Source organism: Liolophura sinensis, chromosome 8, assembly GCF_032854445.1.
Source record: "Liolophura sinensis isolate JHLJ2023 chromosome 8, CUHK_Ljap_v2, whole genome shotgun sequence".
NCBI lineage: Eukaryota > Metazoa > Mollusca > Polyplacophora > Chitonida > Chitonidae > Liolophura > Liolophura sinensis.
In genome coordinates this window covers 20043164-20069141 of record NC_088302.1, presented here as the reverse complement: position 1 = coordinate 20069141, position 25978 = coordinate 20043164, and the positions used below count along the sequence as shown (strand labels likewise).

The 25978-nt window shown below is 39.8% G+C and overlaps 1 protein-coding gene across 3 annotated transcripts in view; it reads right to left on the bottom strand.

Annotated features, from left to right (window-relative positions):
• LOC135472440 (chitin synthase chs-2-like) overlaps positions 1-24952 on the bottom strand; it is a 42556-nt gene extending 17604 nt beyond the window's left edge. The window contains exons 1-8 of one of the 3 annotated variants that reach the window (XM_064751947.1): positions 24791-24952; positions 17634-17702; positions 16370-16424; positions 11078-11133; positions 7655-7804; positions 5462-5573; positions 3869-4099; positions 2955-3184 (exon numbers count right to left, since the gene is read on the bottom strand). In XM_064751947.1, coding sequence (XP_064608017.1) covers positions 2955-3184; positions 3869-4099; positions 5462-5573; positions 7655-7804; positions 11078-11133; positions 16370-16424; positions 17634-17702; positions 24791-24858 — 971 coding nt within the window. In that variant the 5' untranslated portion in view covers positions 24859-24952. Of the gene's footprint in view, positions 1-1808; positions 2086-2954; positions 3185-3868; positions 4100-5461; positions 5574-7654; positions 7805-11077; positions 11134-13842; positions 14287-16369; positions 16425-17633; positions 17703-24790 lie in introns of those variants that run through there. The other 2 variants (XM_064751948.1, XM_064751949.1) reach the window with 2 other exon arrangements.
• Between the last annotated feature and the right edge of the window lie 1026 nt (positions 24953-25978).

The window sequence follows — 25978 nt, the reverse complement described above, 5'->3', positions numbered from 1 at the left end:
ATGTATCTCTTATTGCTGCTGATCAGTGTTTTTGTCGACACTTCCAATAAAATAAATCTATCCATCCTTCCTTATTACAGCTTAGACAATCCTTCCTTTTACAGCTTTGTAGAGTGATGACTGAACAGCTATTTAAAGTTCAAACATGGAGCTAAACCAGTTTCACTTATAAAGGCGTGGGACGCCGAGGGACATTATGACAGTTTTAAAAGCAATTACATTTTTATTTACGTATGAATAAAACCACCACCGCAACTGAAAGCACAACTTAAGTGACACATTACAAAGAAATCGGGATATTTATATAACCAATGGACGAGTAAATATCCCTTTAAAATATCGTCATCCAGAGGGCACGTTGTGAACAGACTCAGTCACCGAGGACTTGTGCCATTGAATTGTCGTCTGGATGGGGTTGATTTATCGCGCCATGTTTACGCTAGGGTGTGTGCAATTTCAGACGTGAAGTTCACCATAGACTGCTCGTCTCAGTGACGTTCTCCAATTAGCAATATCTACAGGCGCTTCTCTCTAAAGGGGCGTTGTTCGTCTTTAGCATAGTTTGGCTGATCTTTCATAACAATTTGTTCTCTCTTTGAAAGAAACTATGAGGTAACATGACACGGCCCTTGTTTGCCTTGCGATAGCAAATCAGCCTCAGGAAATACATGGAGAACGATATTTGGCTGGGTGTTCACTTAAGACAGAATACCGTTTCATACAGACTCAATCATTTTTCTGGAAAATAAAGACAAAAAAAATCAACAACAACAACTGATGTTTGGGCTTGCACGCAAAGAGAAGAACAAACACATGACTTAATCATAAGTAACTGTAAGCATAGGGAGACAAAACCAATCTACTGACAAATAGGCGGAGGGTATCTTCCATCTATAGGCATCTTGTACAAAGGTATAGCGTCTAAGTTTTAAGGCATGAGGGTGAGATATCTCACAAAAAAGTATAAAACCATGTACAAACTTCACATATATACATAGCCGTCATTTTGTATCCCTTCTCCTGCGAGACAAAAAGTACAAACACGTATACTAAGTTCACAAATTCCTAACTCGCTACATATGTACATAGCCGCCATTTTGTTGCCTCTTTGCTTGAGAGAATAGATCGAAAACGAAGCGTGTGTCATTATGTGCTGGACCTTAAACTAAATATGGCCGGTGGCCGCTACAGCAAAAGGGACACCTTTCTACTGAATGCCGGCGAAGACACATAACGATTTTATACATAAAAAAACATCGATGACAGAACCAAAAATATTCGCGAAACACAAATGCTAGATAACCCCATGTATTAAGCCGAGAGTATCGATGTATTCCAGGTTAGCTACAAGTTTCAGACCGAGGGATGTTTGCCATCGGAAAACCGTACATGTGTGTCGTTCAAACACAGGAGGTCCAGACTTTCGCCTTGCGGGACGCCATGTTGAAAGTTAGATAAAAATTCCTCAATGTTTCTGATGTGTGACACCTCAGTTTTGCTGCAATGGAGTTTTTGGACCAAAAATCTTTTTGAGTTTCTTGAAGATAAATGTTTTGGACAGTCCGTGATTTTCGAATTCAACATTTTGCATATAATTTTGCTGCATCAAACTGTTCCTGACTTCCTTCGATCGCTTTTACAGATTTAATGTCCCAAATATTCCGATCTACATACAATTTTGTGGCTCATATACCTTTTAAACAGCTGAAATCAGTGCGTTAAATTTTGGTTCCCGGCAACAGTGAGCTGTCTTCTTTAACAAAAACAATACGATTAAACTGAATAGAGAGAAAAGTTTCTTGACAAACCTCTCGTAGTGGTGTGCCATGTTGAAGCGGTTCCCTGTTGCTTACACTCCGTGCTTTAAAGTGACCGTCAAGGCATTTCCATGAGTAGATCCATGATCGAAATATAAAAACAGCCCAGTCTCACATCTACCACCAGATGTTTTGTGGGCAGCGCGAAATGGGCGCTGCAAGAGGAGCAAGTGTCCTGTATAGGTGCTTAGGGGGGTAAAATGGAGAGACAAAGAGCCCTGAGCGGTGTGTCGAGTTTGGCGGAGGGTTTGGGCTGGAGATGAGTAACTCGGGCTTCTCGGATCGATCAGCCTTCCTGTTTGACCTGACTCACTACGGCTCCCTCTCCGGTTTGTTTAAATATTGATTTCTTGCTGAGAATTCGACACTGTTGCCAATTGGACCGCCGCTGCTGAGGATAAGGAGCTAAGGTCTACTCCAGGTCTTTTTTTTTCCTCTTCTCCCTCTCTCTTCTGTATTCGCCGCGATCTTCGGAATTTCTTTCGAACGTTGTCCGAAATGTGCTTACACAAATGAATTTTGCCAGGAGACAAGGCGATGGATCTTTAGGGGGCTTAGCGCTCCAGTACGACATATGAAGAAAGCCGGCTGGGGGCCGTCAGGTCGATCATGGAGCACCGGGCTTAACACGACCGTCATATTTCCCGCACCGTCTCCTATTTACATAACCTTAGAACGATTCCTTAACTAGATATAAGTTTCTTTTGTCCGTATATGACAATGTTACGAATTCCGATGGGTGTAATTATTACATGCGTTCTATTGTTTCTAAGCAGGCTAGAACAGACTGTTACGAAGGAAAGGAGAAAAAACAGGCAACCCTGAGAAAATCGTTTTTAAAGAGCATCTTTGTCATGCATTGACATTGTTGACTCTTCAGCAATTTCGTGTTGATGAACAAAAAAAGAGAAGGGTAATCAATGATCACGCCTCTGTACACACCCACTGGGAGGCACTCTGTTCTCTCCACATGACAACAGAACTGTGCAATAACACTTACCCTGAAACAGACACCGGTGAAAAGTAGCACACAGGAATACCAATAAAAGTCTCACCTGTGAATCCATCCCACTACTTTCACACTACAAGACAAAACATAGAAAACAGAAAGGAATATTGTTTCTACAAACAACTTACGCATTGTTATCTTCAGTTGACAACGTCATTTGGCTAGTCGAAGTGGTTTCTGATGTACAGTTGGATCTAAGGGAATTCCGACGCCTCCGCTTTTTCCTCCTCCTTGCTCTGTCCTCTTCCAGACGGTTCGCATAAGCCTTTTTGGCTGCCTCTATCGATTCAGCCTGGCTAAATTTCCCGTCTCCATTCATGGCCGCGAAGTCCTCGTTTGACAGTGGTCCCAGGATGTTCTGTGGACAGACAACAATGATATGTCATCAAGAGATCTTTTCAGTCAAATTGCACAATGAAATACCAAAATAAACCCCTTGACCAATCACAGCAGAAGACAAGGTACCTTGCAACAGCAGTACGGCTGCTTTCTTCAACGCCCAAAATATCACAAATATTCTGAAGAAACTAAGCTCTCTCGGGGATCCATCAAAACCGTTTCATTTTCGGCTCGGGACACGTCTTCAGGCCGAGTCCAAAGGCTTGCTGTTGGAAAGGCCCGAAACTTTGTCTCTTTATCTCCTTGTTTGGATAGGGCATGAGTAACGCCAAAGTAAAAGTGCAGACATTCCGCTTGTCTGCTCTAGTGGCAGTTGGGTTCTTCTCTCGCTTCCCAGTCGAGTGTATGCTCTGTTGTTTCATGTAAATCCCCTCGTCTTTTCACATAATCCTTCGCCTTGAGAGGCAGGGAGCATTTCGTACAACATGAGCAAACACCAACAGTAGAACGTAAGAGAATCGCTTCACGAACAGCTCGCAGACCCATCCTTCCCATTCAATAACTGTTCAATACCTTGGTCATTGACCACCGTTTAAAATTCAAAACAGCTCAAGCATCTCAAAGACAACGACACAAAATATCTAATACTGTTAAAACAAAACCAGCTTTGATAAGACATATTAACAATGGAAGAACCCCTTACCGTGATGTCCAAAGGTTTGCTAATGGGCTTCCCAATTTTGGTCACGTCGTCTTCGTGCATTTTATTAAAGGCGTCCAAGGCGATTTGTTCCATTTTTTTCCTCGCCACTTCTTCGTTGATCTTTCTCCTGGCCAGGACCCCCCTGACGAGCGCTTGAACCCGACTCAGTTTCCTCTCGACGTCTTGTAGGCAGGCGTTTAATCTGTCTACGTGGCCGATTTTGAGGAATATCTACGAAGGAAGTCAAGGGTTTAAAACCTTAAACTTTGGGTTCCGAAGACTTGCTACCGCCATGAAAGCCTACATTATGTTTGAAGCTGCTAAGCTAAAAGCTGGACTAGCCTGGCCAGACTTTGGTTCGTTTTCCCTTTAAGTGGTTTAAACACCTCTTATCTAGATACACTACCAGAGAAGTATTGTCAGGTGATAGCGTCAATGTCGTAGGTCAAAAAAGCACAGCCTGTAAAAGTAGACTTTTAACTCCTGACGAAACAAGCGTCTATACAGTTATGATTTAACTCGCAGCACCTGACCTTGAAAACACCAGGCGTTAAATTGGAGGTGATCTCAAAACAGATGCGGTCTTGTTCTCTGTCTTTCACAGCTGAAAGACGAGTTAAGTGCAGAAGATGCAATGAATCTCATTTTATTGCTGGTAAATAATGCCAGTGTTTAGACCCAGCTCATAGCATGCTGACGTGAGAGGCCAGGAAAATAGCATCCCTTCTTCAGTGCTGCAAGCGGATTAACTACGCAAACTGGGATTATGGGATATGCACGTGATGTGTTGTGTAACTATGGACATTCGCCATAGAAACGGGATATTCGGTCACACAGTTAGCGTTAGACTTAACACGTCAGTTCTGCTAGATTCAATCAACTACGCTATGCCTTTTTTAGAATTCACACAGTATCCTTAAAACGATTATTATTATCAAGGAACAGAATACACGGTAAACTCAACTCAGCCTAAGATTCTACGACTTTGATAACTGATCATGTATACGAGCGCCGGAATTATCCAAAATTACCTTTTCTGTAATTGAATGTCTTAGTCTACACCTCCATGGAAATTCTTAAATTCTGCACCATGGCTTGAAATAAATTTAGTGAGAGGTTAACACAGTCTCGATAAAAGGTAGAATTTGGCCGACAAACTGTGCAAAAGAAGCCTTATGGCCTGTCGTGTGCATATTTATTAAAAGGCAACATGTGTCTAGGAATATTAGTTTCTGAAGCAAACTGCAACCTGCCATGTTCATAGTACAGCCAAGATTTTGTCTTTACTAAGTGTAGATTGAAGCAGTTACACCAAACATATTAATAACATAGCAAGCTGAGGGTATAACCTTCAAATTTAAACTAATCAGACAACATAATAAAACACCATGTCACCATCAAATAATTAGCACAATGATACAATACATAAATATTTTAGAAAGAACTGTATAGCTATTTGTTTTGTCTGAATTACAATAAATTTTACATTATGCGATGAAATAAAACTGGAAATCGATACCAGCAGAAAGAAAAAAAAACTAGCGATGGTATGTCATTGTCTGTACCGTCACAAATACCGATACCCTTCTTTACCTTTGATTCTCCGATGGCATATTCCTCGAGTTGGGCTTTTTGGGCGATCAGCAAACAGTTGGCCCCAGTCGGGTCTACGTTTTCTAAAGGTTTGAAGGCTAGAACTTTATACCTGTAAAACAAAGATAAATAACATCAATCAAACAACTGATTTCATGCAATTGACATTGGAGAGACAGCCTTGAGGATATCAGTGTAAAGTTTTATGTATGAAATCTGTAGATTTCAAACGCCACATGGATTGTCAGACATCGGAATACGAGGACCTTAGAAGGATCGAATATCCACTTAGTAATTTCATTCACGTGCGAGGCGGTACTAGGTGTAGGTATCATGTGATTAGATCTCACCGTGTATAAATGAAATTAGTGATAAAGGGCTGAAAATCCTAAAATCAAATCCAAAAGTGGCGCATACGGTATATCTGAATGATTTAAACCATAACATTTAGGAGGTTTTTTCTGTGTTTCTTGCAATGTTTTATTTCAGCAGTTATATCCACCTGTCGGTTGGGCCTAAATGTGTGAACTGAGAGAGATGTCACTCTGACACCTTCACCAAACAATGCAAGGTGTCTTCTCACGGCGCCCAAACTAACGTCCTCGTGACCTCATGACGTCACAGATGAGATTACCCAGATACCCGGACGGTTTAGCGCCTCGCCAAAGTGAGACTTCGCACATGCAATAATGCATTACTGCTCAAACAATGGGGCTCAGTACTACGCCGGACAAATTCACTGAGAATCGCTTTAAACACTTGTCCAAACGATCCGGGCTCTGAGGACGTATATGAGCCCGGGTTAGGGCGAGGTAGAGAGTAGTGACATATGGACAAAACATGCGTCGCGGGATATTCCATTGCTTCCGTTCCCAGACTTAATCTTTCCTCCATGTGAGAAGATTCAGTCTTCCGTGCAACGTTAAAAAGACCGGTCACCCAGCCCGTGATATAGGCAATCCCAGTCCCAACATTGGGTTAGAAAGAACTGACAGGGGAGAAAACCTTTCTCAGCGAAAGTTTAATGCCATATCCTGTTTTGTCTATATCAACACATCGCATGGTATCCCAATTTCAATTACGAAAAAGAACCAGAAGAAGATAATCTGGGTTCTTAACTTTTATAAAAACATTAACCATGAAGCGAGGTTTGTTGAAATGCCTTTGAAAAATACACATATTGGGTCATATTGACAAGAATCTCACATACTCAACAGCTATTTTCTGAATGTCGAAATAACCCAGGTTTGTCGTTATAATAGCATTGTACGTGTTGTAATATTTAACATAATGAAATGTGTAAAGAATATTTTAAAACATTGTATCACTATTATGTGAAAGGTATGAAATAATCATGAAAGGACTTGTATAAGGAAGAAAGCGTTTTAAATAAAATTAAAAACTGAAACTAGAAAACGACAAACTTAAAGCTTCAGTGGTTAACCTTTAACATCCTCATGTAAACTTGTGCCTTTACACAAAAATATGAATTACGCACTAAGATTTATGAAGCGTTATAAAGGGTGTCATTGGCCGTTAACTTCCAGGACACCTTCACGTAATAGTTTGGGCCAAGTATCTCCTGGCGAAAGAGATTAAGCACTAGTAAATTGGGTAGCTTTAAACTTGTCATCAAGGTAACACTAGTATTCTCTTATAAACAATACTTGTGAGAGAATGTCGTGGCTTTAGAGAGAAACATACAGTTCACGACTAAGTTGGAAAAACCAAAACCAAAACAAACTCGTACATAATTCTCAACAATTTTGGTTTCAAACTGAACAAATTCAGGAACATTGTGACCGATTTTTTTCTTCGGTTATAATATTTTAACGTGGAAATATGATTAAAAAACACACGTTGTTTTGGCGTATTGACTAATTACTTTGTAAACAAACCATATGGATTTCGCATTACTGTATGAGTGAAAATAAATACGATAAAATTTACTAGATAAGAAAGCACAACACATCAAAATATTGGTTTCTGAAGATGATATAACCAAAGATTATAGTTTTCATTTATGAGCGAAGTTCTTGAAGAACCACTCTCTAGTAATAATTTCTTTTCTCACAGATACACCCCTTTTTTCTGAAAAAAAAGGACCTCAAGTTTTTGAAACTTTCAATCAATATGATGACAATGAAACTTGGTGATGAGAAACTTTTTTGTTTAGTTTTTCGATATACTTACTTGTCTATAAAATTTCCGAATTCATAACGAACGGGAAAACCTTGCTGTCTTATTTTGGCTATTTCCAGAAGTCCGTTTGCATGAAGCTGGTCTAATACGTAGTCGATTTCAAACTTGTCTGGCAACTTTTCTACGTTGGGTTTTAGACACCTGCAAGAAAATGAAAAGATGGAATGAAGTCTGGGAAGTCACGGTGAACTGCCTTGCCCTACTATGTCTACACTGGGGGAAGATTTGCTTAACGGTTTATTGGAGAGAGCCTTTAAAATTCTCTTCCCAAACTGCACACACTTGAAAGGCTTTCCACAAAGAAGTGCTTCCCTGAATGTATCTACTATTGTGTCGTTTTGTAAATATGAGAACGTTTGTTTGTCTAGAGTGTTTGTATTGCATGTGGAGGTTGTAATTAGACGATATATCCGTTAAGGCGATTCTTTAGGAATGATGTATTCATACAGAAAGTGTCTCCTGGCCACGAAGATGATGTCAAAGGTCAACTTTGTCTAAAGTATGCGGATGATTTAGTGTAACGAATGTTTCCAGTTTCCTCTTGTTCATGAGAAATATTTCGCCTTTATTCATTTAATACATCATGGGTAGAAATTTAAAAGGTTTTAGAAACAGGCCCTTGATTGCGGGGTTTGACTGCAGGATCGTCTCTCCATCCTTCTACTCTTCCTCCGACAAGGGTTTAGCGCAGTTTAGGGCCAATCACAGGCAGACACTTCAGACTTCAACAAAATTTTAAACACGCTTTTTAAAGCTTATTTTTGGGCTTTAGAAAAAGGAATACTGACCATAAATATTCTCTAAAGACAAACTTCCACTTTTAATAAAAAATAATAATTTTTGTAACAAGATACTACTTTTTGGCTTAAGTTAGGACTCGTTTTGTGAAATCCACCCTAAAACTAAAAGCATTTAGGCCAACTATACTCGAAAACGTCTCAGTTCCCGCCTGTCATTGCTTGCTTTCGAATCATTTTGGCGATAAGCTGTATTGTCCGAGACATTCCGCTGATATTAAGCTCAACATTTCTGTTATCCCCGGGATCTTCGAGAGTAATTGAAGAATGGCATATCGCCCTGTCCTCAATGATCTACAAAGGACCTCGCGACCTCGCGCGAGACTTGGAAACGAGAGCAGAGGAGCCGTGTGTGGGATCGACAAAGATACTTTCGGCAATCCGCGTCTAAACACGAGGTTGAACGTGTCGCTGCTCTGTTCGACCTCTGTTGTTCTAATCCGAACAGGTGAGTCAATAAACCCCTGATTGACACCTGCCCGACCAATCAATACAACTCAAATTCCTCCCGGCTTCGCCACTTTCTCCGGCTCAATCTTGCGCAACTGTGTTTGGGCTGATCGGGTCTCTGGTTTCTCAATCCATCTAACCTAACGCTTAACCTTCTCGCCTTCGGTCTGACTTTCGGTCTAAACCTGGTGCACGTATAGCAGATTATAATGCATAATCGCGACACGTGGTCTAGGTATATCCTGAAGGCTTACTTACAACAAAGCCTGTGATGAGCAGATTATTGCCGGGAAACGCGTTGAAACGTAAGTCAACGCGTCTATAACAACTGCTGTAGTAAGAAGATTATACTGGACGTGGAATACGCATCGCAGAAGTCTCAAAGGCTACGAAATTTGCGGGTAGAAAATCACAAATACATGTAATACTGTACCATGTGGGTGGTAAGATACCCTGTGCGTGTGTATCAGAGACTGACTACCAAACTCCCCACATCACATCTTCCTTTCAACGCCTTGAACAAACGCTCTTTAAAAGGGTAGCTTGTAACTGTCAGTACACACGGAGTTATCGCGATTGGACCACGGTACGGGGCTGAAGTGACGGCAATAGGCTTTAACAAACGCTGATCGTGCACCTTGCATGAGTCAGTCGTGACTGATCCCTCCCGTGACAAAAACCTTCGTGAACATGCGCACAATTGGTCTTCCGCTGGAAGTGCCCGACGGCCGGGGCTCTTTTGATAAGCAGACACAGCCTGATTTTGTTTTGTCTAGAGTGTAGCGGGTCAGAACGGTGCTGAATTCATGTTCAGCTGGCTGAATCCATTATCCAATTAATGATATAACCTATATTTGTTTTTCTTTCTTTGGCTTGTGTTTCCGGATGCACAGTTGCAAGTCGGGTTACAATAGATTATGGCAGCCGATATAATAGCTGCAGCGTAAAACAAATAGAAAGAACAAATGCTTGCATCCTGAAACTGTTTGTAGTAGCCCATACGTCACATTAATCAAATATTAACTGCACAGTTCTTAATTTTAGCTCTTAAAATTGTATTAATAATAATTTACAAATCATTAAATCAATGATATGAAAATCATATTATCATAAAAACAAATCATGTGATTTTGGACTCCGTAGGATTTCACCCATTAATTTTAAAACGATTTTCACATGACCGGCGGTATCCCCATATTAACAGGGCCGTCTAAACACAGAAATGTTCGTGGTGCTACCTCACTGGAATGCCATTCTAAGGACTCAGGTTCAATCAGGAATCAGTCAATTTAGTTATTTATTTACTGATTTATTTGTTTATTTATCTGATTGACTAATGTGCACAAAATTATTTGACATGTATAGCACTGGTCACATAAGTGGGTAGAGGTACCGCTGGCCTTCGTGAAAACATGAATCTCGAAACACTCGATGCACGACAAACCGCCTGACGTAAGGCCTCTTGGCTGAATTCCAAGCAAGGAAGTAAGAACATTGGCAATTTCGACTTTTGTCTTTTGACTAGATTCGACCCAAAGACGATTGTTAGGAATTTATCGCCACGCTGATCGGCCAACATAGAATATTATGTGAAGCTATGTAAATGCAAGTATGCAAGCTCGGTGTGACAGTAGGCTATCAGTTGCTTTTCTACTTCTACCAAAAACAGCCATAAATAGCCCCTCGGTCTGAATCAAATTAAATCAATCAAATCTTTATACATTTATAATTTGCCAGACATTCAGACAACAATGTCCATCAGTAAAGAAACGATATTTAGTCATCTGTAACGAACGCTTTTTGTTAACACTGAATTTGATAAGAAAATTCGACTCTCCTTGGTCTTTTATTATTACTTAAAGCAGACATTTCAGATTCATGTTCCCTTACATACTCATATTTCTATAGAGAGACATTGACATTTGACTCTTGAAGACCTGGCAATAAAACCAATGTGATGAGGTTTAAGGCTTTCAGGTGCAGAAGTTGTTCTGCCAATGATTGACGTTCGTCATCAAGGAGCCTTTGTTCCCGGTGCAGATTTGAATCCAGGCGGCCTTGGTGGGGGTTGGCGACACCTGTTAGCATTGCGACGTTCATTTTCAGTTGTTTAAAGAAACTGTAAAGACGTAATTTCCTGGGTATAGAAAAGAAAAATGGATCTTACCTGACAAAATGTGGATCAGAGGAGTTCATCCTTGTCATGAGATCCACCAGAGAGTTCTGTAAAAGACAGAAGAAAAGCCATGATGGTTGTCGCCTGGTGGTAGCACATCCACGCCATTGCGCTCTGTCCAACCTGGTTCAGCACAAGCCAAAAAGTGGGGCTCGCATGTACCTTGTCTGTGTACAACCACTGTATTTTTTTCCTCCACCAAGGAAGTTCGTCAAGCCTGAAGCTGTGTAATGAGTAGGCCCTAAGCATACAACCGTCTTGATTCAATTAGACGTTTTCGCTTGCTTTCTCTCGGCTACGGTTTGAAGGAGAGGTTCTTGTGCGTGAAGTAACTGTGAATGTTGACACTTTAGCCATGGCCTTTAGACCCTATCTGTATGTATATAGAACTAACATACAATCTGCAACAGAGCCCCTTCCTCAGATCATGGTGCATGGGGGATAGGCAGCGCTAACGCAGCCGTATCAACGCATACTCACGTCACATATACACTTCCTCCTCCACCCCCACCCCCCACCCCCTCCCAGTTAGACAAGCTCTCTCGCCTAATCGTCAAAGTTCTTCCCTTTAAAGCTGTATTAATCAGAGAACTGACACACCATATCCCGAAATCTTCAAGAGTATCAAAAACCCAAGAGCAAAGTTTCGAATTCATCAGACGCCGTTAACCAAGCGTTCACATATTCCAACAGCTAGTCTACCAAGGCTCTTAAATTATATTGTCCGAATGTCTATGACTTCCGGCATTGAACCATGTTCCCAGATATCACACAGCAATTAATATGGGCTTCCAAATGTTACGGGTTCAAGGTATCCCAATAACAGGGCCACCAACTGGTGCCCCGGCTTGCCAGGATAAACCGGCCTCACGAGATCGTCAATAACCAATGCTGATCAACGTCGCAAGCCAGTGGCTCTAAATTTTCTTCCTGGGGTCATGAACAATGAGACCGAAAATTCACTTCTTGCTTCTCGTTCAAAGAACCTTAAATCAATGCATGTACCGTTCATAAACTTCATTTGTTACCCGAATCAACCAAAAAAAAAAAAACCAAAGCCATTTGGCCCCAGATTACTATGCTCACATGTCGTCATCGTATTAGGTAAAATTTTCATAATTTGTCCTAGATTTGTATAACTTTGAGTTGCACTACCCTTCTCTGCTTGGATGTCAATTAGTTGTATTCAGCACTGACATTGTTTCCTATAGTGCTTATGTGACTTAACGTGAGAGAAACTGTGAGTGGGTTCATGGATGGCTCTCCATATAAGTGTTAAATACGGGCCACTTGTCAGAACTAAATACAGAAACCACCATTCTTGCTTTGCTCAATAGTTTACCACTTGTTAGATAGGGGTATTATTAACTCTGTCTACGCTGATGAGAGTGTCCATTTGAAACTTGGCTATATCGTACATACATGTTTTATTGATATTTCACTGAACACAAATTAAGCCCCCTCTCTAATCCTTTTCCCATATAAACAAAGGTGTTTCCGAAACATCATTACAATTAACTTTTAAATGTTTGAAACGGTTCTCTGATCAGGCAATGGTGATGTCTCGTGGTGATTGTTATTGGTCACCTCTCAGATCAACTAAATATAGAGATCACCATTCCTGCTTTGCCCAATTGCAGGTCATGAACATTGATCGTGTCTATATAGATGATTGGGTGCTTTCAAATGTGCCATCCATAAGCAACATAATCAGCCTTAATGATTAAAGAAATTATATTCGTCATAGCTGGATTTAAATCTTACCAGAACTAAACAACCTTGATAGTCCCTCTTGCACTCTTATCTTTATGCTTTGAAAAAGAATCATCTCCTTGCGATGGCTATATACATACTATATATTTAGAACCAGATTTCTAAATATATAGTACATACATGTACAAACATAGATGTTTGGTCAATTGCGTTGTTGTACTTCACGCCAGATACTGAAAAGTCAGTTCAAGAATACGGCAGTTTGTATACAGTGATACACTGCAAGCACGTCTTAGTTCGCTATTTGGGTCTAATATCAGTCGTAGCGACAGGCTGTGCGATAGGCTTGAGAAATGATTGCCACTTATCGTGTAGTTATTAACCCTTTCTCCTTTAATATCTATTTATTTATTTGATAGAGTAGAAAAGTCGGAAGCCGTTTCTGCGAATTGGAAACCAATGACTAAGAATTCATCGTACTGCTTTTGTTACAAGGTCAGCTACGTCAGACGAATCCCCTTTATGTTGTCACTTTTACTTCTCTTAAACATCGCACTGGAGGAGTCTAACAATGGCCCCTCGCTTTCCGGTATGACATCATATCACCACCCACGAGAAGGCGTACACGGTTTCCATACATCACAACTTTTCTGGGGCGATTTTCGTTACTTTGATCACATAGTAACCTCCACATCCTGTCCTCTAGCAAGGACAGTTTTCCTAGTATACTGTTTTTATTTTTGCCCAGCCTCACAACGTCAGCTGTCGGGGAGGTCCGGTTTTATCCACCCACCATTATGATACCTCACGTAGCGCTGGTTAACACAGAAAAACACTCTTCGTCCGTACTAAAGTTGACCCCGATTTTAAATGCACAAATCCGATGGTACGAACTGACTGAATCCAATCTATAAGGCAAGAATTGTGACTTTCCTTATAACTCAAAATTATAAGATTTAAGAAAAAAAAAAACAGGAGGGAAAACGTCTGGCTTAGACTTTTGTTTTTATCGTCCATGGTAAAAAGAATTCATTAACACTTACCCCTGTTTGGTCGACTCAGGACTACTTTGACATTCTTTGCCATAGATAACGTTCCCATGTCTTTCGGGGTAAAATTCAATTATTTTCATAAGACAGAATTCTATTCTCCTAAAAGTCTGCCCTCGTGTGGAATATATCCAGATGTGGAGACAGCCACACGCTGTGGCCAATGTTGCTTATCCCTCCGCACTACCGGAATTACGTGAAAATCCCAGTTTCTTGCTAACTTAGTCCCGGGAAGCCGTGTAGCAGACGGCCTAGAGATACTATAGCCGTTCTTCCCGCCTGGGTAGATCCAACTTGCGTTACCCTAAACGCAAGGCCCCGATTTCGCCGCTTTTACTTGATATGTCTGTAATCCAAGGAACGGATGAGGTCGGAGCTAAGTCCGCTCAACTGGCCGGCAATTTACTTTTCTTAGCTTTTACTTTTCTTTTTTTTTTCTTTTTTTCTTTTTCAGTCTCTCGCTCTTCTCGAAGTGTGTTCCCGTTAAGACGTGCAATTTACCATTAGAACGTGCCTGACTGAATCTGCCTGAAAACTTTTGATGAGTTTCGCCAAAAAGGTAGGACTACGGAAGATGACGCATACCTCCGATCCCCATAGCAACCAGGTGAGGTCGGACAGACTGGATTTCCGCTTTGACGTGTTCGCGCGGTAAAATCTCCCAACAATCGCGTGGCACGTGAGTTGTCATAGAGACGGGAATAGCACAGAGGTCTAATTAAAGCTTTATGTATGTGCAAAGGTGAATGTCAACAGAGCTTTTTGTCATTTAGACGTCTGCGCCTCATTCCATGTGACATGTAAAGGCTTTATGGCTCTAGCCTCTTGATTTACGCTTGAATTACGAACATATTTTAAATCTTTCTTTCCAAGAATGAAAATGGGCCTCAGCGTACATTTTTAACCATGTCAATCTCATAGCTGTATTTATATTTGACATGATATGGGCCAATATAAAGCTTCTCAAGACTTAAATGCATTGTAAAGTACCTGCACCCTTATTCCTTTTACTCGCAGAAAGGGCAAAATGATCACGCTTAGGAAATTTCATTTCACCAAATATCGCATTATTTAAAGTTTTGACTGTTTTGTGAAGATGACTAACTTCTATATGCAATAACTCAACCGCACAGCTCTCACATTTTATTCATGACGTCACACAAACAACAGACTACCCACTACTGAATACAAAGCGATCCCAAACCTTTATTTACATACGTCTAGGATTTCTCTTCAGGCAAGAGTTATTTTAAGTATTTAGGGAAACCTATCATTGTAAATGCAATGTGTGTTCAAAGCTGAGTCAAACTGAACGTATTTTACCAAAGGTAGTCCATGTTTGTGTACTGTTCAGTAAACAAACTGTGTAACTTACCTAATCAGACTGAAAGTAAATACGGATACGTTTCAATGTGAAGTTGTTTAATCACGCGCTAGATTTAATGTATTACACAAGAATATGCAAACTTTGGTGGGTAACATACGTGACACAGATTACCTTCATTAGGGCACAGTCTTATCTCTTATCTCTGTTCCTACATACTCTGACTCTTCCTGATTCTGACACTTGCCCTTCCCAACTTCTCTTTAGATTGTTCATCTATATCTGTTTATATCTTACAATGAAGATCGTCCACATATTGCATTACCCCACGAACTGACAATGATCAAATTAAAACACCCACAGGACAATCATAACCGCACAGTCATTACATTCCATTATACAATTAACAGTTCGTCGAAGTTATTTTGCCATTTTTTTTTTATTTATTTATTTGATTTTACGCCGTACTCAAGAACAGTTCACTTACACGACGGCGGCTATCGTTAGGGTGGGAGGAAACCAGACAGAGCAAGGAAGAAACCCACGACCGTCCGCAGGTTGCCGACAGACCTTCCTGTCGGAAGTAAATGTGCCTACTAAACATCTGTAGTTTGTTTGAATTAGGTGGGCATTACGACATCTTTACAACAACCTACTTGAACGTAATCCCGTCACGGAAAGAAGGGGAAAAACTGCTATTTTAAGCCATAGAAAACACCACAAAGTCTTTGACATTTCGTAACATCATGAAAAGCATTTAAGAAGAAGATGACTTCCATAATGATTTGGCATAGTGGGTGAGCCATTCTGGCACTATAAATATCCAAAACTTCTGATGTCTGGGAACCTCGTAACAGAATGATTAAGTACTATACCCTTGAGAAATAGGATTTCAAAGAAAAAGTTTCTGCTGACTGTACTCTCAGAATTTCTTTCAGAAATATTGTGTAATTACTACAGTGTTAATTCATCAAACTAAAACCATACATCTGAATTCCAAATTTCAAAAAACGAAAGATGCACTCTGACTCAATATTTCGGAACTTTTTGCCAGTATCAGGAGAATCTTTGGCCGTTCTTTTGAGTTACATTACTCCTATAGTCCAATTAAGCCCAACTTATCGCTGGATACAATATGCTCTTTTTATATGTATTTAATAAGAGCAAAAATAGTGAATAAAAAACATCTTCACTTACCCGAAAATACTGACCAACCGTAGATTCTGTTTTGTCCGTCAGAGATTTGTCTCCCCTAGGGTAGAGAAAAAATGTATAATCCCAGCGAAAATTAAACAACAATGTTGTTTTGTTGTTGTTGATGTGGGTTAATTGGTGTACAGTTCAATACCGACATCCATAAGAGGCCTGGGTTTTTTTCTTGCCATGTTTTTAGTAGCAAGCAAAGATAGAAGCCCTGAACGCGACATTATTCGGAAAGGTCGAATCCAATCACATTTTGAGAAAGTAGCTTCTACCAACAGTTGGCTTCGTGTTTTTACACCAACATCCAAATTGAAAAAGCCGGGTACAAATTAAGATTCACAAAGATCTTTTCAGGTAAAGTTTATCTTCGTGGTACGATCTTAAGACGAGGATTAAGACAGCGTGGACCAGTTCTTGACGTGCGATATGCCAGCGTCGATGGCGTGAGAGTTCACCGTTTGTTTTGGTGTGGAATTCTCTCAATCCGCCCTCAATTCACGAGGATGCTAAGCGGCTGTTAATTTCGCAGGTAATTAGAAATCGTATCTCGTACATGGGTAAGCATGTCAGGCCGTGGCGGACAGTCCGCTTACATTGAGGGCGTCTCCAGTTTTGATGCCTATGTTAGTACACTGATGGCCGTGAGTTGGTGAATCGAACGCTCTCGGGCCCCAGTGTACTTAACATCAGCGAGCTGGTCCCACTCAGTGACGTCATCGAAATAACGAGCCAGAGTCAAATATACCTTATTTTTTAGTCATTAATCAATTTCCTTTAATATCAAAATATCAAAAAACACAGGAATAAATTAATAAAAAATCTTTGAGAAGATGGAAGTAAAAAAAAAGTACAGAAAATCTGATATAGAATGAGGTTTGTTTTAGAAAGAGTTAACGGTATACTGAGTCATAAATTTATTTGATTTATTTTATTTGTGTTTTATGCCGTACTCAAGAATACTACAGTTGGGGGAATCCTGACATAACTTGGGGAAACCCACAACCATCCGCAAATCACAATTATTATATTTAAATATTGTGGCTCATTAATGTCCACAGCAATGCAAAACTTTAAATGTTTGTATATGCAAATGTGTTGGCCAGCATGTAAACAGTCCACCTTATTAATATTTTAAATATTATTTACATAAGTCCTGAGTTTCAAAAACCGTACCGTGGTTTTTATTCAGTGTTGAACACTTGTCGCTGTACTTAACTGGGTGCATGTGTGCATAGGGGCAATAATAAATTTTATTTACCTGCGTAGCGAATACATATCGCCCGGGTTAGAGTTAAGGTTCTTGTTTTTAGGCTTCGTCATGTAGGATCTGAAAGAGAGAGAGAAGAGAAAGGCGGGTGTAAGTAAGGGAGTTACGAATGCGCCGTGACACGCCTGTATTTGAACTAAATTTATCACACATGGTCGGATGAATGCATTTCTAGTTTAGCCGTGGGTCCTTGTACAAAGACTGCGAGAGTTGTCCAAAGTACACCATCCTGTAAAACCGGTATCGAGTCCAAACTGAACAATAGAACTGAGATCCTCCCAGGCAAACATAAAGAATGGTTAAGGGGAGTCAGACGTGGAAATGGCCGCTTTTTTGTTTGCAAGAAATGTCATATGGGTCATTTTCACGACATACCAAGCTATGTCAAAGGTCAGTTCTGTGCAGAAATAAGCACAAGCTTGGGCTTTTTTTTAATACAGCAAAGTAATTTAGACATCGGTTAACAAGAAACATGTAATCTTTATACATTTAACTCATTATATAACTCATGATCTAGACAGTCTTGATAGTTGTTTTAGGCACACACTGAAAATGTTTCACTTGTATTTAATGCGGTGAGTAGTGCGAGTGGAGGAGACAACGGAAACCACTGCACTGTGACAAATCACCTGACTTCAAGCCACGGTCGAGTAAGCGGGTACAGGATTCGATCCAACAACCTTATAGCTCAAATTGAATTTTTTATGTTCACTTTTTAATTTCATGCTTGACATTTTTGCACACAATCCTTGGACCATAAATAAATCCTGTCTAAAACGCAATACTAAACGTATTTTCTTGCACCCATTTTACTGCTTTGCACAGCAAGTATAGGTGGTCAAAAAAGAGGCAATTCCCTTAAATTAATCTTGTTAATGCAATTGACTCGGTATTTCATTACCCCTTACTTTAAGTGTCAAACCTACAATTCCATAGCCATGATTCCGGCATAGCCTTTTTAATGCAGCAGTTGTGAGTCTCATAAAACGTCGTGCTGCATATACAAATTTGCAACTTTTGGGGTTTGGAATTTATAGCCTCTTTCAAAATGTTTTCGGATTTTTCGCTACGATCTCCCCAAGTAACGCATAAGCCAGTCTTAATTTCTCACTGTTTAGTGAGATCCATATGGAAAGAATACAACAAATGCGACTGATGGTTCGACATCCAATTTTTCAAGCACACAAAGACTTTCATATGTGGGATATGTGAGGAAAAAACAAATCTACCAATATATCTTAGCCGGTGTAATAGCCCACGACCACACAAAGCCTTCCACCCCCGCCCTTTGATCTTTTCCCATTTTCAGTTGCTACAAAGCCGTCCCAGAGCCAGCTGAAGCGTGCAGGCCAGGCATAGACACATCCTACCACTATCTAGGGGCGTCGTGGTTCTCTGCACTCTCCCTTGACTTCGAATTAGAATTTCAATGACGGAGGCCCTCTATTCACTACGAATGGTGAATTCCATGTTAGTATATAGGTCCTAGGTGTGTCAAATTTTAGGATTGATATCCGGGATGTAAAATACCCAAATACTGACTTCAGTTAAATGTATCATTTTCTTTTTTGTTCAATGGGACCAAGTTTCCAATTTTATACTACATTAGATAAACACATAAGTCCATGTAGTCCAATGGTCTGATCCGTAAGTATTATGTCATTTTATTATGGGCAAAATAATGTTTGATAAATGCGTATTCTCCAAAGATTACTTAAAAATATATAATTCTAAAAAACACCTCCTTCCCCCCACCAGTCCACGTTTCTGTCACTTTCCATTCTTAATTATCTATAGCTCGTAAGACTGAGCCACTTTAATGACAATACCTAATATGACGTCATTGGTTACAACTTGGTCCAACGCACTTCACTCGGTTTAAAACATTCTAAAAAATAAATCGCTCTACTGTCCTGTTCACAGTTTTTAATGGTCTGTCATTCCACTTATGATCCATATTAGTGATTTCTTTGCGCTTAAGACTCTCAGCTCGAGGATGCAACCTGTTGCATCGGTCATTACGATCCAGTTTCTGGACATACTAGAGACCGAGGCATATCAGATCTACTTCATATGGCCTAAGCTAAATTTGGAAGTTGTTTTGATATACAGGTATTAGTTCTTTGTGGCGAACTATACCCTGGACATTGTGACCGGAGCTTTGATATGCTGGGCGCTCTGTTTCGTGGGTGCGTCTCATTTTGTCACTGAAAGATCGCCATGCCACTGAATTGACCAAAAGTGGCTACCTTGAGGTCATCAACAATGGTGTCGGTGGGACCAGTGGCCTGTGCTGGCGTGATTCAGATCGAACGGTTAGATGATAAATAAAGGAACACATCACGAAACGTTTGTGACAAACTAAATGATTAAGTTCTATTTAATCCGTAGCATATGACCCAAAAAGTTTAAATTACGTTTTGTCCTAACATAACACTTGCTAGGTCCACGTAATTTCAACTTCTAAAGTTAAAAAAAACGGTAAAGTCATATTTAAAATTTGGATTTGAGTAAAAAAAAAAAAAACGCCTATGGAATCATCTGGGGACTTGAATCGTCCAGAATCTCTCGCGCGATTGTGTCTAATTCCCCTTAACCCGGGGCTAGGGACCGTATAATCATCGTGTTGAACTAGATCGCTTATTTGGATATATGAACAGTGACAATCGAAGCGCAACTGAGATACATATTTTGTTATGGACAACTGATATTCTAGCATGGTACACGATTTGAATACTAATTTCACTCAGTCGCCTAGACCATACCTTGCGTCTTACCAACATCATTGAAAACTGCTGACTGCTTCTCTTTGCATGATTCCGCCCTGTTTTGATACTTTATATACTTCCTTAGTTCGTTCATGGTTTGTGTTATACGTCGTTTTGGGAATTGGCCTTGCGATTATTGACCTGGAACGTCCTTACTGGTTAACGGCTGGTATACGAATGTCCGTTTCGAAGCATAGATTGATCTTATCTTGGAACAGTTTGCTCCTTTAAAATGGGGGGTTACTTAGGAATTTTTATTTTAATACTGAGAACTGACTTCCTGACATTTAAACCTTAAAGACTACAATTCTGACTAAAGTGTGGGTGCGTGGAACACCACATTGAGCGGGATACTTAAAGATTGGAAAATCCGTCCAGTAAAGCACGAACCAATTTGTATGTTGCCAAAAATGAGGGTCACAGAGCCTTGTATGAGGTCTTTGGTACCGAAATGCATTTTATCAAATCTCAGAGAGAGGAAGCGTCATTTACTTTGCCCGTTATGTTGCGTCGATCCTCGAGTCAAGTGACTGGTCACATGACTGATTTCGGGAATGTTACCCCGGGGATTAAAGTTGTGACGATTAAAATCATCATTGTGATCGACAAACTGAATTGTATCTCTACTGCTAGATAACATATCTAAATGATTAGATATTTTCACAATAAGAAAAAGACATGCTAACTACACTCAGTTTGCTCAGTGGACTTTCACACCATTGAATTCCACTGTTTCTTAAATTCCGTGTGGTTTCGGATAGAGAATATAATTAAAGATCAATTCCTTGGATAAAAATGTACATGAGAGAGCTAAATATGTCAGTTTGTTTATAAATGAAAGCTAATCGGATTTCCATTTAATGTCATTTGAAGGTTCATTCACTTTCTAAAGAGCATGAAATCAAGGAAAACCTTGGTTGTCATAGAAACCTAGTGCTGTTGAAAGAATCAGAGGACGATAGTGTGAAAAAGGGATTTCGACATGTCAAGATCATATACACATGGAAAAGGACCCTCTGAAACTAATTCAACTAAAGCCTCGCTCACTGCCCTCTATCGTCAGCTCACTAATGAGATGCGAGTTCGAATCTTACTATCAGCGGTTCAGCTGCAATATTAAGTTGGGCGGCCTGTCATTTCCCTGGGATCAGAGTCTTTTTTGTTTTTGTTAAGGATTGGGGGCTGACCGATGTAGTTTAAGTCTTCCTTAATTAAATCCCAGATAATTTCTGTGACGCCCATAATTTTTTTTTCAACACAGAAAAGTAGTGTAGTGGAAACCTCTAGGACACCAGTAGCATGATATCCTGGAAACTAACATAGCATGTTGGACGCCGCTAATATGGCATTTTACTGACGGTATAAAGCAATCTGTTGCTATTATAAACTCTTATTCCATCCCGCGGCCTGTAATGCACAGAGAGTAGGCCTACATACGTAATCACACCCTTATCCAATAGATACATTTTACCAGTAGAGAAAACGTGTTCCTTTCAGTGTTTCTTCTGGGTGTAAAATGTCTTTCTCTGCCGTTTAGAAAATGAGTAAATGGAAGCATATAAATAACCAGGTTAGAGCACTGTACAAAGCGAAGCCTTATGTTAGCTATGTCAAGCGAGACTCTGGGGGCAGTGGCGATGTCATTGTCGGCCTAGTCTATAAGATGTACCATTCACGGATGACCTCTAGTGGCGGGACACTACCCTTCAACTAGGTCACCCAGCTATCGACTCGGTGTGAGCGGCTGCTCTCTATAGAAATGATTTCTCATGAAGTGAGATACCATTGAGGATTTCGCTAGTATGTGAAGTCTCGCTGATACTTGGGCGTCGCATCCTATATAAACATACGACGACTTTTGAACCTTAGACGTTTTATACTTAATACCAGAGGTGTAATGGTTTTACAAATATATTACGTGGCCATTGCCTGTATAATACTGCACGTAGTACAGTAGTGTGTAAAGTAAAGTACTAAGAAAATGGTGGAACATAAGGTTTTAGATTTATTCATGAATAAGAAAGAAATGAATAAATAATAAAGATAATAACTTAGTAAAGCTGAACACAAGGTTTTAGATTTATTCATGAATACGAAATAAATAGATAAATAATAAAGATAATAACTTAGTAAAGCTGAACACAGGGTTTTAGATTTATTCATGAATACGAAATAAATAAATAAATAATAAAGATAATAACTTAGTAAAGCTGACTGCCCTGGGTCATGGCGGACGGTTTCGCATGGCTCAACACGAAAACCCCGCTGAAGATGGAATCGAACTCCCGACGATTTTGTTGGGAAGCTGATGAGATCTAGGCATTGAATCGAGTATTATACTCTGCCTAAGGTGTGAAAATACAAAAGGCCTTTTGAGGCTTAAAATTATTAATGAATTGTTCAAAATACACCTTCCATTTCAGAGTTCGAATTTGTGTATGTCGTTTTTTGTGGGTTTTTTTTTACCGTATATCAAAATCTAAGGAAATACCACATTTGTAGATCGCTCTCTTGAAATATTTAAAGTTTGTGAAGCTATTAATCCATTGCTCGTGCGTACACCGTCAGATGTCATGTCAGAACATGCGCGTAATGGACGCTGGCCGTGAAGTCCTTTCGATGGGAACACACAGCCATATATATGCCTAAAGAGCCTATATTTTATTTCTTCATGGCAGGCTTCACAAAATGTATTTTGTGGCCCTACGTGAGTTTTGAATTCAAAGCCTCAAAGCCAGATTTGCCGCGCGGCATGTAATGGTTCAGCGGGTACCATCATTCGAAGCGTTCAGAAGAATACCTTTTCCTACGGGCTAAGAAGTTACTGATTTGTTCAATCGTCCGAAGTGGAACGAGCACACCGAGTACAATAACAGAACAAGACAACTGCATGTGAACCTTCTTTGGATAAAGGTGTTATGGATTGCTGGCAGGGTCATAGGGGTCGAAAGGAACATGACGTGTACAATGGAAAGAGTGATCAAAAGCGCACAGTGAACCGAATAGTATTGATATGTAGGATATGTAAAAATGGAAAATTAACAATTATCACTACTGATACATAAAATACGGAATGTTCTATATAAAAAAGCACTAATTTAATTAGATACACATTGTACTGGTATTTTTAATTCCCTAAATATTTGTTGAGCAGTTCTGAATGAGAATTTAATCCATATCAATATAAATTCGATAAACCACTAAGTCTTTGCGGAAGTGTTAAGCTCTTTAGTGAGAGTGTTAGCTGAAACCTTGACATTTAATCCACCATTGCGCCATATAAGGCAAAGTATGTTTGTGCAACATGCTGTCAGATTACACCATATGCTGTAACATGACAGCTATTACATGATAATCACAATGGTAGGCTAAATCTATAAAAACAGCAAAAAGAAATCAAACGTTGACAACAAATACCCACATGTTGTACTTTACCCTACCTACATTCCAACTTGTTCAAACATACCCTCACTTCGGGGCTAAGTACAACAGTGTGTTAATCATCGAATTTTCGATAATACTTTGCACGTTTTTACACGATTGCGGCTTAAATCTATGCAATCACAATCGTACGCTAAGATAAGCTTCTTTTAACAGCACATTTTTTCTTCAGGCTCTGCATGGCTTTCGTCGTCATGGAAACCAGGTTATTGCCATCTTATTAGTAAAGTTAACACAATGTATTCGCAATACACAGCAATGGTATATTGCAATGGTCGCTATTCCAGGGATAGCGACCGTATTTACAATCACGTATTCACTTATAACTTGTGCGAAAGTCAAACTTTAAATGACCCAGTTTAATTTAATAAAAAGTACTTCATATGCGACTTCAGAATATATGTATTAATATGGCCTATTATAAGGCCCAAGACGCGAATATCGAAATCGTTAAAGTCTTTTGCATAGATACATGGAATTGTAAAATACACTGGTATTGGTTTCATCCACTCATTTACGCATGATTACTGAGAAATATTTGGTTGATTGAACTACTCGCTTATGAGAAACTAGGTAACGGATTAATGAACATATTTGCCTGATTCAATATTGTACCGGTACTGAGAATAAGCCAAAAACAACACAGCAAGCGTTGTCTAAAACATTTGCTACACTATATATTTGCGAACGACTGGCCCCAATTATATCATGCAAAAGTCCCTCTATAACTGTAAATTGAAACATATGTACTTTTATAAAGCGAAAGCAGACTTTCTGGTAAAATTGGTGCATCTAGTTTACTACCCACAATGCATTGTTCTGACGTCAAGGACGCCATCTTCACTTGGCGGTCTATTAGGATGAGGGCGTAACCAAGAATATCTATACTGATAATATTAATATATAAATAATTTTTTTTAAATAAATCATTCAACTTACCCTTCCTCGGCATCCGAGCCAGATTCTCTGTCGACAGGGGATTCCATCCCCACCGGTAAATCCGCCATGACTTTGGTCGGTCTTGTTTGACCACAGCCGGTTTGTTTTTACTATGTCGACTGCTGTGACATTTTTTCCTGGTGAAACTAAACTAGTGAGAACTTGAACTTACTCTGAGATAGTGCCAGTGCGGGAAAGTTTAGCCGTGAACATGTCGCTGACCATTTGATTCTGGCTCATCTTCATACAGTCCAACAAACTTCCACTCAGCTTATCCCGGTTCTTGGCCAGGAATCCCTCAGCACAGTAGTCCACCTACAGCGAAAAGTTCAACACTAGAATCTGACAGAGTCTGTCAAAGGTGGGTGAGACCGGGATTCGACCACTAATATGGTATGCCCATTCAAAACAGTTATAAAAGGCGCTTTATTTTCTGAAAAGAGACGGCCCTGCCTACCATGAGCAGGTTCTACCAGACGCTATGAAAGCCGGAGTCGAGCATGGATTAACAACCGTTAACAATACTTCACGGTCCGTCAAATCAGAAGGCTCAATGCCTTAGTGCTTTTCAATAGCTGAAAATGGAAAATATTTCATAGTACCTGCTAGTCTGCATGGTTGGTATGCATATATACCAGTTCAGTGCGACCTTACTCCAAAAAAGGGCCGACTATGACGGTCTTTCATACATTGTAAAGCTGTTCTATCCCCTTTTTCTACATCATCTCGTCTAACAACGTATACATTCTGCACTGGGTATGTGGTAGGGGGAACAAGCAATAAATTGATGGATGTCTTCGTTTGAAAGGCGTAAACAGTACAAATAAGCACTAAAACCCCTTCCCCACAGTTTATAGAGTCCATGGGTCATGATTATGACCCCCTTACAATTCAGCACAATGCAATTCTATACCTTCTAAGCTCAGAATTAACTTACGGTGACACTATATTTACTTTTAAGTTATGTTTCATTATATAAATATCGGACAGATACAAGGAGTCAAATTTCATTGACGTCTATACAAGAGATATATATCGCGAAATGTTTCTTTAATATTATATAAATATCGAACAGACACAAGAAGTCAAATTTCATTGACGGGTGGGAAAAATATAGTCGTGTTATCGTGCATCGTGTAAGTGACGTCTATATAAGAGATATATATCGCGAAATGTTTCTTTAACGTT